This window comes from Melopsittacus undulatus, chromosome 4, assembly GCF_012275295.1.
Source record: "Melopsittacus undulatus isolate bMelUnd1 chromosome 4, bMelUnd1.mat.Z, whole genome shotgun sequence".
NCBI lineage: Eukaryota > Metazoa > Chordata > Aves > Psittaciformes > Psittaculidae > Melopsittacus > Melopsittacus undulatus.
Genome location: NC_047530.1, coordinates 24,507,101 through 24,525,666, shown reverse-complemented (window position 1 = coordinate 24,525,666; position 18,566 = coordinate 24,507,101). Strand labels below are relative to the sequence as shown.

Here is an 18,566-nt window from a genome sequence, read left to right as displayed (position 1 = left end):
GGGGAAAGGAACTAAGTCCAAAGTACCTGAAATATTATGAGGACTATGTCCTCTTTTGCTTGCTGCAGGTGGAATGAGTTTCTTTGCTGCTGGCCTTCCTTGGGGAAGACCAGAAAAGTGCATGTACATGCAGTCAACGATACAGAGAGCAGATATTCATCAGCACCCAAATGCTAAGCTACTTAGCAGCACAGTTTTAAGATGCCAGAGACCACAAAGAGGCACGCTGAGATAAGTGGGTGGGAACCGAGTCCAGTTACCTGAATTAGTAACTATCTATCAGCTCAGCAACTTTATGCATCTCTCCCTCCACACATTACTCAGTCACTCATCAAATGAACTTGTGACTGGTGACAGTGAACAAAAACTACTGGGAAGTAATTCAGAAAAGGAAGATAAAAACTCAGTAGCTGGTATTTTTATGGTATTATTCCAGTCAAGATTTACAGACAATATAGCCTCAGCCTCAGGCTGCTTCTAAGGAAAAATGTACACATATGCTCGTTTTCTCCATAAGAAAACTGGTAAAACTGACTTGACGTAGGAAAAGAGGAGGCAGAGGTAGGAGGGCAGCCTCCTCTGCCTGCCTCCTGTCTTTGTTTTTAAGCCACCTTGTTCTTACAGGAACATATCTGTGAAGCAAATTGTTTTTCATTGCCAACGGCTATACAAATATATCTTCAATGCCATGTACTTCAAATGCTCTGGCACAGTTTGTATCCACATGCAAAGTCAATGACTGGGGAACCAGGTCTCCAACTGAATCTAAATGCTAAGTAAATCAACAGTGCAGACACAGAGTATGATGCACCAGTTGGTAATGAATGAGGAGAGATAGCAGAAAAAAAAGCAGGAATATGTTGTGAAGCAATGCCACTAAGGTTTATGTATACACACATATTTTTAATATCCTGGCCTGTCTTCAAGGCAGCTTCCTGCTGGGTCACATGTAGGCTTTCAGCTGTCATGTGGAGTATGTTTATTGTTGCATTAGTCACACAGAAAAGGCACCCACTTCTTAGAAACTGAAAGAACAGGTTTAGCAGAATGACTAATGTGCCTTTGCAGAAACGTCTCAACTACTCTGCGAGATGGGTGCTCATACAGCTCCTGAACTAACACTAGGGAAAAGACAAGAGTGGTAAGTGAGGCCATGAGCTTCATATTTTACTTGGAGACTAGTACTGTTAGTACTGGTATCTGGGTATTCTTTGCTAATGCTGAGGGTGCTTCTGAAAAGACGAGAGGAACCTAAATTTTTCTCCATCTCAAGCCAATGAAAAATGTCAGGTTAATATTGGAAGCACAGGATTGAACACCTGCTGATGGAATGGGTCTTTATTTCCACTAGGACAGTGCACACTGCTTACAAAGATTTACAGCAGAGATCTCTGAATTAGCGATGATCAAGCTAGCATCCATATCAGCAGGTCTTTGCCCCCCCCCCCCGCTCCCCCCCCCCCGAAATGGGGATCTCCTCCGGCATTAAACTTGCTTTGTAGCAGAATTTCTAAGGGAGATGCTTTTGTTTTGCTTGAATGCATTAATTAACTCAGTGTAATTTCACTTGTTTTCCACTCCTGCAAGATAAAAAGTCTTGAATTCTTTTGTGTATATCCCCTCTTAACATAAGCTTACAATAATCCTGGTATTTAGAAAAAGTTCTCTCTTTCAAACTCATTGGTGCAGGTTTGCCAGTTAAGTATATTTATAACAATCTTTCCCATGTGATTTTAGCAGCCGATAGCAAAGTCCTAACTAATAATGCTTTATAGTTCTAGAGGTGAGTTTTCTTCCAAATTTCCAAATAGCTCTGAGGTTACTAAATTAAATCAAATCTGCTACTTCCAAAGGGAAGAAAAACTGTCAGCTAGTCATAATGATGTATTATCTCATACATTTTTACCAGTGTATAGCAGAGATCTAAGTGAGACATAGTTTGAGAATATTGAGAAAAAGATACAGAAACATAGCCTCTGGAGAGAGCACTGATATTGAACAACATTATCAGTGGATTTGGGACTTGTCACTGTTCTTACCACAACAGCTATGTTTTACTGCCTAATGCCTGAACTATCCCTGCTGAAAAGGTTGAGAGATGTACATTAATATCATAATAAAGAGTATATTATTGCTTGGTGGAGAGGAGGAGGCCAGGAAGGCAAGTGCCTCCCTCTGCTCCTGGCCCTCCAAGGTCATTGACTATGTGTTCTATTCATCAGAGTGCAGAAAATGTGCAAGAGGTTGGAAAAGAAGCTCAAAGTGCAATTGGAAGGTCAGTAGCTGTCCTGAAATCGCCTTGTTCCATCCCAGCCAGGAGTCATTCCAAAGTGCTAGCAGTGTTACTTGGCATAAAAACTTCCCCAGAGTTGACTGCAGTGGTGCATGAACTGTCACATTTCCTCTTTCTTACTGTAAAGATCAGGATTTAGAGGGAAGATTTATATAACATTTTAAAAGAACCAGGACAGCAATGCTATTTTTAATATATATATGTACATATAGAGAGATAGATTCACATGGGTGTTCATGTAGGGTGGGTGCTAATCTTGCTACTTCTAACTTTTCCCATGATTTATTACCAGAGACTTCTGGCTTTCTAAGAAGTGCCTGAATCCTTGCAGTGACTTCATGGCAGTGGACATACACCACTGTGCTGAGGAGATTAGGTATAGAGAGATTGAGTGACTTGCCCAAAGCCAGAAAATCTGTGTCATTTCTTAAATTACTGCAATCTTCTTCAGCCCTCTTGGAAATGTATAATTTTCCCTTCCCTTGGAAATGCATGTAGAAATGTTACAACCTTCTATCAGCTTTCAAGAAGTGAAGTCACTCATCACTTATAACTGGTTAAAAGTGATGCAGCTGCTGATGCACAGAACAGTTTCCTTAACAGTTTTGTTTGTTTTGCTGTGAAATTCCTGCTGCAAATGTTTGAGTCCTTGGAATTAGTGATTTTTCATTAGTACCTGAGGTAAAGGACAGTGAGGTGTTTTGATTTGAAAATCCACACTACAGCTGGAGCCAGGCAGTTCCACCCCCTTTCCACCCACCACCACACAAGCCAAGTGCCAGGCTTTGCCAGCTCAGCACTACTGGTGTCACTCCTTCCTGTTCCACAATGTGAAAACAGCCCCGTGACGTAGCAGGGTAACACTGTTTGAACAGCCTTTTCAGTCAAGGATTTATGTATAATAAATAAACTAGAAGGGAGCTAATGGGTATGCATGTAAGTGTGGTACCACATAGCACAGGGGCAATAGAGAATGCAGCACATTATGGCAGCAAATCACGGCAGGAAATCTGGCTTGTCAAGCTATCAGGTGGTTGCAGTCGGAAGAGGACAGGCTTTGCAGGATGAGTGGAGTTTGAGATGTCCTGGGAGTGAGCTATCGAAGGAGAGGGGTAAAGGGATGCCCCTGTTTTTTGTCTCACCTAGAAGATGTTATTTAACATGATTACAAACCTAAAGTCTCTCTCTTCCCATTTACTTTTGCTCCACATACTTTAATCTGTCCTTTAAACATGCTGCTCCTGTAGATGTGGAGCAGTTCTCTCTGCCTGGGTGGGCAGAAAGCTGCCTCCTCCTGTGAAGCAAATGGAATGTTTCATCCATCATGCACTGTGCAAAATGAAGGCTTTCCTCACTTCTCTATGACTTAGGTTCATAATTTCTGGCAGATTGCTTTGTATAGCAGATTGCTTTGTATCATATGTTTGTATTTCTTTCATCTGATAACACCTTCCACAGTCTGCTTCCCCAAAATCCCCTATGAAATTCAGCCATTTTGAACAAATCACTCTTAAACAGTTTGGTATGGGAGGAAAGGATTTGTGAGGTCTTTTTATTGGAGTACTATACCTTGTGGAGGCTCAAAGCATGTGTTTTGTGTGTTATTTCCCAGGGCACGCTTTGAGATGACCTCCTGGGTTGGGACCAGGAACTTCTGTTCGTCACAGAATCATAGCATGGTTTGGGTTGGAAAGAACCTCAAGATCATCAAGTTCCAACCCCTCTGCCATGAGCAGGGACACCCTGCATAGACGTGATAGCTTTTCTTTGCAAGCTGGACTAGCAGTGATCTCTCAGTCCTTGGACATTGTGTCAAAGACTGACAGGAACAACTCATATTTGAATCGTCTTGAAGATATTCCTGATATTTCAGTATTTCTTTGGGCTGGATTTTTTGGGCTCTCTCTGCTGACCTGTGGCACCAGGGGGCTTGATTCTGGGAAGTGTTTCTAATGAGGCTGGTATCAGAGAGCCGGTATATCTCTGAAAGCTGGAGAGGAGGGGGTAAAGGAGGAAGCTCCTTCTGCAAAGCATGAAGAACAGTGAGACCTCAAGGACTTCACATCTTTAGGAGGACTCCTGTCAAGGAAGGCTGCCTTGAGGATCTCTCTCTTTAGCGGGGAGTTGGTTTGTACTGTCTGGGGCATGCCAGCGAGCAGCAGTGAACGCAGTAACACAGGTTTAATTTCTCAGACAGCTTTTCCCTCATGCCACATTACACCTTCTCTGTACTTGCTTGTGTGTGAACACTTCAACACTTGCACTGGGCTCCTTTTCCAGAAGGCTCTGCCCTCACCGCCATCGCATGGCAGCCAGGCTGGTCAGATCAGGTCACACAAGTCCAAGTCCTGGCCAGACACCAGGAATAAAGACTGGAGACTACAGCAGTGACCACTATGTTTGTCTGAGGCTCGTGTTACCCTGCTAAGCCCTGTCAAGGCAAATGTCCCTGAAGTAGCTGTGTTATGTGCATTCCTCCAGAGCTGGCTGTCCCCAGTGACACCTTTATGGGACAAGGTGAAATATCTCAAGCCCCAAGATATTCTTCTTTCAAATGTCTGCCTTATGAACAGCCTTTATTTACAGAGCAAATCCAGTCAAGTGGAAAATGGGACTTCTCCTGGTATACCTTAGTATCAGAAACCATTATCAGAATGTTATCAAAATGCTTGAATCTGAAGTCATCTTTGTGCTATATAAAGCAAGCTAACATTTTGATAGAAGCAGTGTGAATGAAAGTTAAAATACTAAAAAGAGTTAATTTTCTGTTGCAAAGAGAAGGTTCTGGGCTGTGTTGATTGTTTGTTTTACTATCTCAGAAGGTTTTGTGAGGAAGACCCCCTTTGAGCTCCTCAGCTCAGCTAAAGAAGGTAGGCATTTTGGTTGGTCTTGTGACATTTCATGGGAACTACTGACACTCCAGTGAGACAGTGTGACGTGACAGCCAGTCTCTATTTTCTTGCTGATATTGCATCAGTGCAAGAAAGCAATCTTTTCTATGGAATACATACAAAAATCCTCCCCCCAGCATGACACCCTGGCCACGTGAAGGGAGGGAACACATGGTGACTCTTTCCTGTTGGGATTATAATAGATTTCTTCACTTTGCCTGGAAGCAGCTCCCAGAAAAGTCATATTAAACAGTGGTGTCAGTGATCAGAAGGCAGCAGTGGCTGCTGCGGGGTGGGCTAGCACAGCTTGGCAGGTTCCTCAATCCCTGCAGGAACCAGGAGGCTAAAGGCTCCCGGGAAGCCCCTCCACGGGAGAGTTGTGTTCTTGTCCCCAAGTGTCACTGACACAGCAGGTGCCACGGCTGATCCTGCTGCTCGAAAGGTCCCACAAGGACAGCAGTTGGGAATGGATGGCTGGAGAAGCGGAAATGTCACCTTTCCCTGCACTTGGCATGTGTGCGCTGTTGATGAACCATTAAAAACTGCCCTGGGGTCACCAGGTGTAACAAGGAGGGGCTACTGAGTAACCCAGTGTGTTTTAGCAGACACATTGCTACCTCTCTAGGTAATATTTTACTTCTGGTTTGAAGTTTTTGCTGTCCTTGCATGATGTTACACTGGAATAAACTGTTCTCTCATGCACAGAAAACGTTCAGGGAAGCACATGTAAGAAATTATGGGAACCAAGTTTCTAAAATCCTTTAATTTTCAGTTCCCAGAAACTCTGAGGCCTCGCAATGAGCTGTGCTGTAAGTCGTTGACACATCAGCCTATCTCAAATAGGTACCTCACTGAGAAATCGGCTCTTGTGAAATGCGCAGGAGAGCATCGTGGACCAAAGTCCTCAGCTCCCCTCTGCAGCCAGCCTGGGGTGGATTAGCTGTGAAATTTTCTTTTCCCTTTCCTGCCAGCGAGCCTTGGCTCTGGCCCAGGGAAACCTGTTCAAGAGGAGTACAATTCAGGTCACAGCTTGGCAAGCCCCTCAGTGCATGAGGACTTTGGTTTCCAGGTTCAATGGGGATAAAACTTCACCTCTCCCATGTAGATGCAGCAACCCTCTGGTATGTGGCTGTTGCGCAGAAATAAGCAATATGGCATTATCTTGAGCTCTTGACTAGCAGGTCTCTGTGCTTCTCTATGTCCCCTGCTGAGAGCACCGCCCTGTGCTGAGTGTAAATTAGGAAGAAAAAAATAGGTTCTGGACCAGACTCCTGGCAAAATCCACCTCCTATCTCCCCTGTGGGGTAAAACAGTGGAGTGTGGGCAGCAGCAATTGTGATTCCTGCTCCGCCACTGAACTCAGCAAGGAACTGACACTGGAAAGGGGGATGGGAGACTGAGCAAGAAGTGAAGAAGCAAAGCTCCTCCAGGGGCTGGGAAAACTGGAACTACCCTGCAGTCTGAAAAGGAAACAAGCACATTGTATGTGGTTGGATTAATTTCTGGGCTTCACCACATGTATACACAATGAGCAGGTAGTAATTCATTGGGGAACTTGGTAGAGGTTTACGGTCAGCTCTGTGGGTTAAGAAACCCAAGGAAAATTCCTTAGGAAGGGCACGAGGAATTTTCATTGATAGGAAAGGAGTGTGCTCCATCTGAAGGAGGAAGGGTGGGATAGGATGGGGGAAGTGTCCCATATCCAGCCACACATGTCACTTCTCCATGCACAGGGCAAGAGTGACTTCTGGCAAACAAGCATGCAAGACTGTCTTCTAGGGTTAATAAGTACAATGGGGAACAGTCCCTTCACATCCAGCTTTATCCTGCAAGGCACCACCCCTCGTGATTTTCCAAGCAGAAGGGCACTGGGAACAGCAGCTCTGGCACAGTGTTGCAGGGCTTCACAGGATTACTTATTCAGTGTTCCTGGAACAGCTCCAGGCTTCCCCTCTCTGCCTCCAGTGTACAAATTCATCAAATAGCCACAAGGCTCGCAATCCCTAGAGGCAAGAGAAGACAGTAGTAAAGGGACTCATATTCCAAATCACTCTGCCCGAAGGACCTGCGGGGCTCTGGAAAGACTGAACCGGTATCCTCCTTTCTTCTACCTCCCTAACGCTTAATCAGGATAATTAAGGCAGCAGAGTCAGTCTGGATGGATTTCATTGCCGGGGCCATTGGAGGTAAATACGTAAGTAGTGCTTGTTGATGAAAGCAGATTGCTGTGTTTCCTTCTTGTCCAGCTAATGGGCAGGTCTCATTGGCAGAGCTGAGAGTCTTTCAATGGGGGCTGCTTGTTAAAAGTGCATTCTTTACTAAATGGAAAATGTCATCCAAGCAGGTTCACAGAGCCACTGGAGAGGCAGTGCTGCAGTTTGGTCAGCTGAGGTCATCACCCTGCAGTCTCCTCCAGTCTAATTGCAGTGGGGCAGGGCAAAACTCTGGAAGAGACAAAGTGGAACATGTTGTGTGCAGATACAGATGGACTAGTACTGTCTGGAGAGCAAAACCTCATGTGTTTGATGCTTGGGGGTGCTGGTTGTGGCTCTGGAAAGCTGAGGATGGCAGCTGTGGGATAGCAGGGGGGGAAGCATGGTTTTGTTGCAGTGAAGATGGTCTGAATGAATGACCTTTGCATTATTTTGGGTTAAGATGTGTTTGCAGTTGTGATGGTAGTGTCAGTGCAGGCATGCTGCAGAGCAGGCTTCAATCTGGGAGAAAGTGGGTTAGCTGTAAATAAAAAAAGTAAAAGGAGAAAAGTGTGTTTTCATTCCAGCCAGTTTCAGAGCATGTGCTGCTCAAATCCAGCTCTGCTTTAAACAACAAAATGTAGCCACTGGCTTAATTTCTTTTTGAAATCTTGTCAGATTAGTGCAGTATCAACTACCGACACAAGAGCCTTGGTATTGCTGACAGAAAGGCCAGGTAAACCTGAGACACCCAGTCCAACCCTGGATGTCTGATCTCACTTTGAGCTCAGCAGGAATTTGGCAGTTTCCCTCACCAGGAACAGCAGTCTGTGGTCCTGGTGCAGATGTGCATTTCCTGGGAAGCACCATGATGAGTTTTACCCTGCAGCCCCTTACTGCTCATCACCCAAAATGTGCAAGTGGGGCAAGGTCTGGTGCCTCAGCAGCATCCAGCCCTGTAAGTGCCTACTGCTTGGGCTGTTGACTTTCCTGGGGTACTGGGGGACCCTGCTTGACAACAGCCTTTCATGGGAGAGGGAGATACAGTCAGCCACTCCATGACAGCTTCCCTTTCTCTTCCTCTTTCCTTACTGACTTCAGAGCACTTAGTGGAGATGGAAACCCTGTGCTGGGGCTGGCAACTGCATGCCCATCCTGGGGGGATTCAGCAAAACTCCTCTGAGACTTCATGTTAATGGTGGGGCAGTGACGATTGCATTTGCTGTTTAGACTCCTTTGCTTTTGTGGGCACAGTTGGAGCTGGGTCACAGAAGGATAATCTTGTTTTGCAAGAGAATGTGGAAAGCTGAAAACACAGTTTCAAAGTGACAGCTTACCAGAGCATTCTGTCCCCACTTCCATGCAAAGCCATGGTTTGTGTGGTGTCCCCCATCCTGGCACTGGCATTGTGTGATACCCAGCCATGCAGCAAGCATCTCCCATGGGTGCCCTGGAAACAGGTTCAGCCTGGGAGGATGCAGGCTGGGGAGCTCCAGTGAGGACCAGAAATGTCTTTGCATGTTTTAAGGCACTTTACTGATCTCAGGATGTCAGAGAGAAAGATTTTCCATCCTGTCATTTGTGTCAGATCATGGCTTTTCTAAGAGGGTTAATGCAACTTTCCTCTGGCAGACAGAGGTGTTTTCAGGCGTACTGATCCCTGCTGGCAGCTTGCACATAAACATGTGTGAGGTACCTGGGCAGGGTTTTAGGGCCATGGTCCCTACCTCACCATGAGACAGCTTCCTGGGGTGGGACAGCTTTTCTGCAAGAACTGGGATGTTTTTGGTGCTGAGCTTATTTAATGGCTTATGTTAGAGCTGAAGCAGTTTTCATGTTCCTATAAGGGCTACAGGTGCAGCTGAAGTGCATCAAACAGCTCAAGAGGCAACACAGATAATAACAGAGTTTCTGTTTAGTAAATTACATTATTGTGACCTTGGCCTGTTTTCAGAGTGTTTTAGAGAAAGTGTGGCTTAAGCACCTCTGATGAATGGCAGAGATGCTGCTTGTTTTAATCCCATGTAACTATCCAGCCTGGCTCAGGCACGTGCACAAATATTGCATCTCCTCCACAGAGCTGTCGCTTCTGTGGCCGTGTGATAACCTCAGCATCTTCAGCCAGGAAACAGTGACCTGCTGTGACTCCAGATGGGAAAAAACCCATGAAAGAAACATGCTTAATGACTGCAGAAACTTTCAATAATCACCAAATGGGGCTGCATGTCGCAGAAAGCAACTAATCTGTAAGGGTATCCTCCTTGGCCAGTAAAGCTGAGCAGGAGATTGAACTAGAAGCCTCAAGAGATCCTTTCCAATTCAATTTTTCTTATGATGTCATGTATTTTCTAGCCCTGCTGTGGCAGCAGCCTGAGCCATGACAGGTGGTGTGTATTGATGATTAGGGCTATTTATGACTAGGAGATGACTTAACCCTTATGCCAGGTGCAAAGAATTGGGAAGGGGAAACTGACATTTACCCAGTGGTTTTAGAGCAGCAGGGTCTGTAGCATGCCCAGGCTTCTCTACATCTTGCTGCAGGGTTACATACCCAGTCACATGCAGTTCAAGGATAGATAAAATAGTCCACTTATGGAGGGCACATGGTGTCCTGTCCAAGCAACTAAAGCAGCTTCTGCTGGACATTGCCAGGGTCATATTACTGGATGGAGTTCAGCTTGCTTAGGGTATGGAGCACTTCTTATGTTCCCAGCTCTTCACAGATCTTTGTAAGTTGTTGTCTACCCATCCAGCATATGGACCATTATCCCTGCTTCTCCATGGGTCTCTCAGCCAGGGGGTTGCCAAAAGCTGGGAGCTGTGGCAGCCTACTGGGCTGCTGTTTGCTCTCTGCTGCTTGCCATTGGGGTGGTCACCATCCCAGGATCCCTTCTTATTTGAATTGCCTGGTTCAAGCCAGCTGATTCATGAAGAGACTGTGAGTAGCTGAGTTTTGTACCTGTGCTCTGTGTGTGTAGGGGATTCCACAACCTCTGAACAATACCTGAGAACAACTCAGATAAAGTAGGCATAAAAAATAGCTCACTAAACCCCAGAAAGATCATTCACCTGATCTTGATAGTTATTTTTGTCACAGTTTGTGCAGCATTACTCAGCAGGAGTTCCACAGGAACCTTCCCCAATATGCATGCTATACATTGCTGGTCTTACTCGATTCTGCTGTGCAAACAGGGCATGTGTGGGTCATACTATCTTCGTCCTGGGCTATTTATACTGTGTGACACTGTGCAGAGCCCTTCCTTGGCCTTTGATGGACTTGGCTGAGCTCCTCAGCTCTGACAACTTAACTGCTGAGTGCTTTGGCTCTTACGGAGTTTGGCTCATGGCAGGCTGTGGTTGTTTAGAGGTTTGGGGGGCTCACATCCCTACTTTGGTGGCAGCAGTGAAAAACTTATCTTTATGGCCTCCTCTCAAGAGGAGCTTGATTGTTGCTGGAACCAATCCACATGGAAGCCCTTAGGACTGAGAAGCAATGGGAAACAGGCTGGTTTGGGGCAAACCTTTATTTTTTCTATGTTGCTGTTGTCTCTGCAGCTTAGCTTGTGAACTGGGCAATTTCTCCAGAAGGGAGGGCACTTAGAATCACAGAATCATCCAACAGTTAGGGTTGGAAAGAACCTTAAGATCATTCAATTCCAAATCTCTGCCATGGGCAGGGACACCTCACACTAAACCATGTCATCCAAGGCTCTGTCCAACCTGGCCTTGAACACCACCAAGGATGGAGTATTCACAACTTTTTGTCAAAGGCTGACCCAATCAGCCCTGGTTCCTGATGTTCACAAGCCAAGGCTCTTGAGCCTGTGGGGCAAGCCAGGGCTGAGCTGTGGGAGGCTCATAGTGACCCTGTGTCACTAATGTCTGGTCAGCTCACAGCCACTGCCTCTAAGGTTGAGGAAGGCTGAAGCTGATGCGATGCCAAATCCTTCTGTCTGGGACAGGGTGCTTGGGCCAGAACACTGCACCTTTGAGGTCAGTGCTGTCACACTGACAGTGACTTATGTGCTGCTCTTCCCTGGCTGGCAGGGTCCACATTTGCGGGCTGCCTCTGCCCAATGGCCAGGAATCCTGAACAGTGCAGGTGGCCCTGGGTGACTCTGAATTGTCACTCTCTGCTTGGATCAAAGGCATTGCTCCTTCCAGCCCTATTATTCTGCTGGTATATTCCCCCTCACTATCTCTCTTCCAGCCTGATCTCATTTTAGTTTTGAAATACAGAAGGTGGACCCATTCTTCATCTTCATTGATGTTTATCTGGTAGCAGATTTGATAGAGATTTTTGAAGAATAAACCTCACTTTTCTGCGAGCAAGATCCTGTTGGTTGTTTTCTCCTGAGTAATGCACCTGGGGATCGTCTCTCCATGACTCACACCAGCAGCTGCTGATTTTTTCCAAAACAAAGTAGAGCCTTCCAGAGCTCTCAAGCTGCCGTGTAACCACGCATGAACATGCCCTGTGAAATGCTCGTGGCTACTCATACTTTTTGGTATCTTGGTTTTTATGTTTTAGTTTTAAAAGAAGGACTCAATAAGAAGCAGTTTCCAACCTGGTTTCCAGAGCCACCATATGTGTACTGTATCTTTGCCTGGCTCCCCATAAGGCTTATTATACACTTCATATATCATCATATATGAACTGATATCTGAGTAACTCACATGGACGTAGCTCTGTCATCCTCCAGCCTGATTTCCTCTCAGATGACTTTGTGGTTGATGTACTAGGAGGAAGTTAGCTGGTCAGCCCCTTCATCATCTGTTGATATACAATACAACAATAGATGCAATACAAGATGCATTTAAACCAGAGCTGGGACATGCAGTGATGTAAGGGCAGGAATGGTGGGTGATTTATTTGCTACTGTGACCAAGAGAAGTCCACACTGGAACTCTTTTACTCTCCTTATCTGCCATTAAGGCAGCAACTTTGTCTCATGGGATTAACATGTTTCCAACTTTAGTGGCTATTTGAAGGTCTCAAAAGAAGACCGGGTGCCAATAGAGGATTGACCCCCCCCCCACATGCTGGACGTGCCATCACTGCTGCAGGTGGGGAGTCCTGGTCAGCAGGTGTGCGGGTCATGCTGCCTTGTGTACAGCCAGCACTAATCCCTCACTGCCCCTTAATCCTGCTGAGCCCTGAGCAGCGGAGGGCAGTGGGCACCGCAGACCAGCACCACTGGTTGTCACACCAGCCTGCCAGGGCTCCAGCAGCCTTTGCTTTTGCTCCTTGTTCTGCTTTCTGAAGCAGTGTTTGGTGCATGCAAGAGATGAGATGTGCTCCAGAGGCTTAGTCCAGCATGGTGCCACAGACCCTAGTAACCAGTGAATTCCTCACCCAAGGTTCTAGATGTGCCTTGTAAGCTTGAGCCAGGGCACATACAGTCCATGGCGTGCAGAAGGCAGCAGGAATACCTCTTCTGACCTCCAGATTGCTCAGAACCTGTAACATGTGAGGGTCATCCCTCTTTTATAGATGGCCTTGTGAGAGCTGCTTTTTTTCCCTAACATTTCCAAGTTAATCATGGAGAACCAAAATTGCTCCAGAGACCCTCTTGTGTGAGTGGGGTGCTCCGCACCTCACATGAGGGTGCTTGGTCATAGTCTAAAGATGCGTTACTCCCTAAGCTGGGAGAGGGAACAAAACCAGTCCAATATACAAATAATCCCTCTAACCTTCCTTCAGCAGTGCTATCAGCGTTTCTCCCAGTCCCAGCTTTCACCGTGGTGTTATTCCTCCTGATAAGTTTCCCATGATGCTTGGATTCCTCCTCCTCGCCTTGGTCATGCAGAGAAATCTGCGCATTCTGCTCTGCCATTCTTGGCTCCAATGTCAGCGCTGGAGCTCAGGAGAGGTCTGGTGCCAAGCACAGCGCAGCTCCGAGGCTGCTTTTTTCTGTCATTTCCCTAATGCCTTTCTCCGACATGGGAAAACAGTTTGTTGTGCCATGTGCTGTTAACCATCTCCTGTACACTCTCTGTTTCAGGTGGTCTAAGCACAGCAGTGGGTTATCCGCTGGACACAGTGAAGGTACTTGTTGGAGCTTTATTTCTTGACTACTGATTGAAAACAAATAGGCCCTTTGCTTTCTCCCTTGTTTTAAAAAAACAACTGTTCCCATGACAATGCTTTCATTTTTGTTATGTCGACATTCCACTTTATTTGGTTGTGCTGTTTTTCTCTTAAAGAATTAAAAAAGTTAATTGTTTGGTGATGCCATTTTATGGTTAATTGTCTGGTTTGCTGCTGTGGCATTTGTTGATTGTATTTTTTTTAATCTGATATCTGCGTTTTAAATTTGCCCCTGTATTTCTAGGTCAGAATTCAGACTGAGAGGCGTTACAATGGGATATGGCACTGCGTTCAGGAAACATACAGGACAGAAAAAGTAAGTACCTCCCATCAGAATTTCTGATAGCAGTTATAGATGCCTTGTTTGAGATAAACAGAGCTTCCTCTGCCAGTTTGGGAAGAATGGGCAGCAGTTACATACAATTGTTTTTTGGGAGAAGGGTCAGGATGAAACTCAGCTCTGTCAATGATCTGTAAGATGCGAGTAAGTTTTGGCTCAGCTGTGTGTGGCCAGTAGATGCTTTCCCATGCCATTTCCTCTTAAAAGTGGCTTTTTTTCCCCTCTGTTTCCAACTAGATTTGGGGATTTTACAAAGGTATGTCTGCATCAGTCCTCACGGTATCGGTGATCTCTTCTGTTTCATTTGGCATGTACAAAAACTTCCTTTGTGGCATCTGCAAGCTGCGATACGGGGTTGCAGATGTGAAGCCATCCAAGCTGGATGTTTCTCTTGCTGGCGGTGCTGCTGGTGCTGTCCGGGTAGGTAAACAGTTGGAAGAGAAAGCACAACAAGAGATCTTGTTAGCAGACACAGGAGGCTGGAAAAGCAGTGAACGTTTGCTGTCGAGGAGGCTTTGGGGGGTCATGCTCTGCCCCCTCTCTGGTCAGCTCTGAGGCATGGCTGAGTCCTGCTGTGCAGCTCGTGCTGGATTTGGCTTAGAGTGCCAAAACACTTAAAAGCATGTTGTTAAGAATAACATGGGCCTTGGCAGCACAGACAAGGAAGCAAAAAGAGCCTGGGCAGCAGACTTTCAAAGTGACTCTGATGGTGTGTTTGTATGCAAGACAACTCAGTGTGCTATAGCACAAGCCCGGCACGGTGTTGCTGTAGAAATGGGTGGTACATAAGCTCTGCCTTGTCAGGACTCAAAACTCAGTGGGGCATCACTGAAAAGTGATGCTGCCTGGTAAATGTGCATGATGCCAGGATAGGGAGGTGAGGCTGAACCCAGGAACAGTTTCCCATGAGCAAATGGATTTCTGTGAGTATCTGCAGGTGCTGTGAATGCAGCAGAGCTCACTCCAGTGACCCAGTGGCATACTGGGCAGAGATACATGCCCAGTCACAGGCAGTCCTCTTACAGAGCAGTCCAGGTGGTCGGGTTTCTAGGTGTTTCCTAGCAGGCAATGACTCTACACAGGCTATTTTTTTAGTCTTTATGGCCTTGGTTCCAAATACAGATAGATAGTCCTGATGTATGCTATCCCATAGCTGAGGACATCCCCTTTTCATGCCCATCTGGTTTGACAAGTTGTTACAGGTATATGATACCTTCTGTTGATTTCTGCCTCACCTTCCACTCAGCACAGTGCAGCTCAGATATGCATGTCCTACTGCTGCCAGGTGGGATTTAGCACAGATAGAGGGAAGGAGGCTGGAACTCCCTGGCTTCAGGGAATACTATTGCCTGAAGAGGTGGGAGACAAGCAATTTGCTGGAGGGGGATCAAACCACTGTTTAAATGTGAAGGGTTAAAATACCATCCTCTGATGTTCCAGGTTCTGTTTATGGCTCCTAGTGAAGTGGCCAAAGTTCGCATGCAGACTCAGAGGAACCCACATCCTTCCATCACATCTCCCCAGTCTGCTTCCAAACCAAAGTACCAAGGGTCTCTGCACTGTCTGAAGGTGATCGCCAAGCAGGAAGGTTTTGGGGGTCTGTACAAGGGCTGTTCTGCATTACTCTGCAGGGACTGCTTTTCTTCTGCAATATATTTCCTCACCTATTCTGCTCTGTGTGACTGGCTCACACCAGCTGGGAAAAATAAACCAGGTAGGTACCAGAAAGCATCTGGCATTACCTGCAAAAGTGGCTTATTTAGTACCACACTAAGAGGGAAATCAGGCTCTCAGCAAAAATCATCCAGTGTCTGTAAAATCTCACACAGATGTGGTCTGTTTGCTTCTTGGTGCTACAGGGCCACTTTGCTGGCATGACCTTGCCCCTCAGCAGCCACTCCTCCCCCTACAGGAGGGGTATTTATGGCATGCTCTCGTGCCTGGTATGTGGGTAGGAAAACGTCCTAATGCAGAAATAGGACATAGAACTAGAAATGAAACATGGTCAAACCTCCCAGGAGTCCTCATGGAGTACAGGTCAGGATCAGTGCAGAAGTCCAGGTGCAGAATTAAAGGCACTTCAGTTTCCTGGTTGTGATTTGGCTCTGAAAAAAACCCTATCCACTTTGAGAAAATATCAAATAGGTGACAATTCTCCCTAAGAATTTTAAGAATCAGTAGATCCATCTGAAGACAGCGTGATCAGCTCTCAGGCTGTATCACATCTAATTCATGCAGTGTCAAAAGCATCATGTAGGCAAAAGCAAGCTGAGCAAACCACAGCAAAAATGCTGTGAAATCAAGAGGCACATGGTCCATGTGAGATCACTGGAACTGGAAGAGCTGGACAAAATAATTGCTGAAAACCATTGAAGTTAACACTAGTTGGCAAATCTGAGATTCTTGTCGGCACATGAGTGCAAGGCTGGGAGTTAACTCCTCCTCCCTTCTCTCTCCTGCAGATTTCCTCGTTGTGCTGCTTTCTGGTGGTTTTGCTGGAGTCCTGGCCTGGGGATTTGCTACTCCCATGGATGTCATCAAATCACGGATGCAAACAGACGAATCAGATCAGCACAAGTACAAAGGCCTTGTCCACTGTGTTAGGGAAAGTGTGAGAAAGGAGGGTGCAAAAGTGCTCTTCAAAGGACTGGGTTTAAACTGCATTCGTGCCTTTCCTGTGAACATGGTGGTGTTTGTAACGTATGAAGCTGTACTGAGAAGTACAGATTATTTAAACAAAAAGTAGCTTGTTCCACTCTGTTCTTAGGTGTGTTTTAGACTGTTTTTTGTAACACGACATCCACAAGCAACTGCTGAATGCTGTCTCCTTTAACGGGCAGCATAAGAAGCATGGGCATTTCAGCACAAAGCCGGATGACTGACAGTTTGTCCTATTCTTATAGGATTACAAACTCATCAGGGAGCCTTGGACTTACAGACAACCCCCTTTTATCTTGTTAATGTATTTAGACTGTATCCAGTTCTTAGGCCCTTGAAACATTTGCAAATATTGATGTTCTAAAAGGCTGCTAGTCTGATTAGAGATTTTGGTAAAGGATTACTTTTGTTTTCTGCTGGCACAGAAATTGATCCTCACAACCAAAGCAAGGGTTGGGGGCAGTCTGTGTAACATTCAACACTCTCCAGTGTGTGCTCTTTACATATAATGTCCGTATCACATTCACTGAGTAACTTGCGTGTTTGTGCTTCAGGCTGCAATTTTTCCTTTGCAGCTATAATTCTCCCAAAGTACTCTACAATTATACCCCTTTGGTAGCAGCTGAAACATGACTCTCCTTGCGTTTTCCTGACATTATTTAATGAGTGGCAGACATGTCCTGTTTACATAATTGTACTAATGGCCTCACTGAAAGTGAAGCCAGGCATGGTTTCCTATAAGCCATGTGATTTTCTCCTTGTACAACCCTGAGCCCTACGTCGGTAACCCTACAGGCTGACAGTACCACAGCTCTCCAGACACTGGCACAGCTTTGGAGGCAATCTGTTCTGATCCTGGGTAGGAAGAGATGCAAAACCTCTTTGCGTCTCAAAGGAAGGTTGCCATAACATCTCTGCCTTAGCAAGTTAAAGGAAAGTTGCAAAGTGGTAGAGTATAATTAAGATGTACAACTTTTAAAAGGTTCATACTCTTCTCACTTTACACTATGCTGTCAGGAGCAGCCAAGTGCTTTTTTGTTATGGCTTTGTTTTGAAAGAATTTCTGACTTCTCTAGCAGCTCTTTTTCACAAAGCTAGAAAGCTTCATCAACACATCACTTGAAGAAAACAACATCCATGCTATTGCTTCAGAAGATAAAAACCCTAAACCCAGAAACACTTCTATTTGCTCATCCTGGTTCTGGATACAGCATGTATTTTCTGTATCTGCTTTAATCCCTAGATGATGCCATCTGGAGCAGACTGGATTCAGGCTCTGTCAGGCTCTGCTGAAGGTGCATTTTTTTGCAGGGAAAGAAGAAGCCTGTATTTTTAAAGGAGTTCTCACATTCAGGATTGATACCCTTCTGGCCCACAGCCACTTTTACCAGTTAACATGGCTCTTACTTCACTGACAGCAAATTTGCAGCAAGCAGGACTTGTCAGCTACCCTGGATGTATAAAAAAGGCTCTTGTACTAGAGCAAGTTTAAAAATCTCAGGTGCTACTAGGAAAGAATAAAGGGAACCTCTTCAGCTCCAGACAGACCAGTAAAAAGCTCCAGAACTGTCATTCTGAGATTTAGGCCTTCAACTGGCTTTTTAAACATGCTCACAGACATGATATCCACCAGTCATTAAATTTGAGTCTACCCAGATCTTGCAGCTGATCCAAGAGCAGGGTTAAAACACCAGGCAGGGTCTCCTACCCTCACCTCTTTCTGCAAGGGATGCATTTCATTGAGTGCTGTCCCACCTCTGCCTGGTTGTTTTCTGAAATCAAACTCCTTTAAGCTGTATTATTCTCAGCCAACCTTGCTCTCAGGCATCATGTCCTTTGAACAGAGACAGTTACAGAATGCTTGCAAATCAGACTAAACAACCATTTACTGCTAGGCAGTCTTGATACCATTCATGGTCAGCCCAAGGTTTGAAAGTAAAGTAGCTCAGCTTTCCCAACTGGCTCAAGCATTCAGATAACTAAAAATGTCTCTTCCTGTGGGTGTAACTGAAATAGAGCTGGTTTAAAGAAACAGCAATTACAGATGAATTGTAAAAATGAGTGGGAATGACTGCATAAGCCAGAACTGTAAGCCTCAGGG

General features: G+C 45.6%; 1 protein-coding gene across 3 annotated transcripts; it reads left to right on the top strand.

Moving 5' to 3' along the window:
• The first annotated feature begins 1,041 nt into the window (after positions 1–1,041).
• SLC25A47 (solute carrier family 25 member 47) lies at positions 1,042–16,726 on the top strand. Of its 3 annotated transcripts, XM_031049311.2 has the most exons (7): positions 1,081–1,141; positions 2,223–2,275; positions 13,382–13,425; positions 13,712–13,783; positions 14,045–14,227; positions 15,248–15,521; positions 16,270–16,726. In XM_031049311.2, the coding sequence occupies exons 2-7, from the start codon at positions 2,233–2,235 to the stop codon at positions 16,551–16,553; spliced, it is 900 nt and encodes a 299-aa protein (XP_030905171.1). In that variant the 5' UTR covers positions 1,081–1,141; positions 2,223–2,232; the 3' UTR covers positions 16,554–16,726. The 3 variants fall into 3 exon arrangements, with proteins under 3 accessions (XP_030905172.1, XP_030905171.1, XP_030905173.1); XM_031049312.2 differs by lacking the exon at positions 2,223–2,275 and having other exon boundaries at positions 1,042–1,141; XM_031049313.2 differs by lacking the exon at positions 14,045–14,227.
• Positions 16,727–18,566: the final 1,840 nt, after the last annotated feature.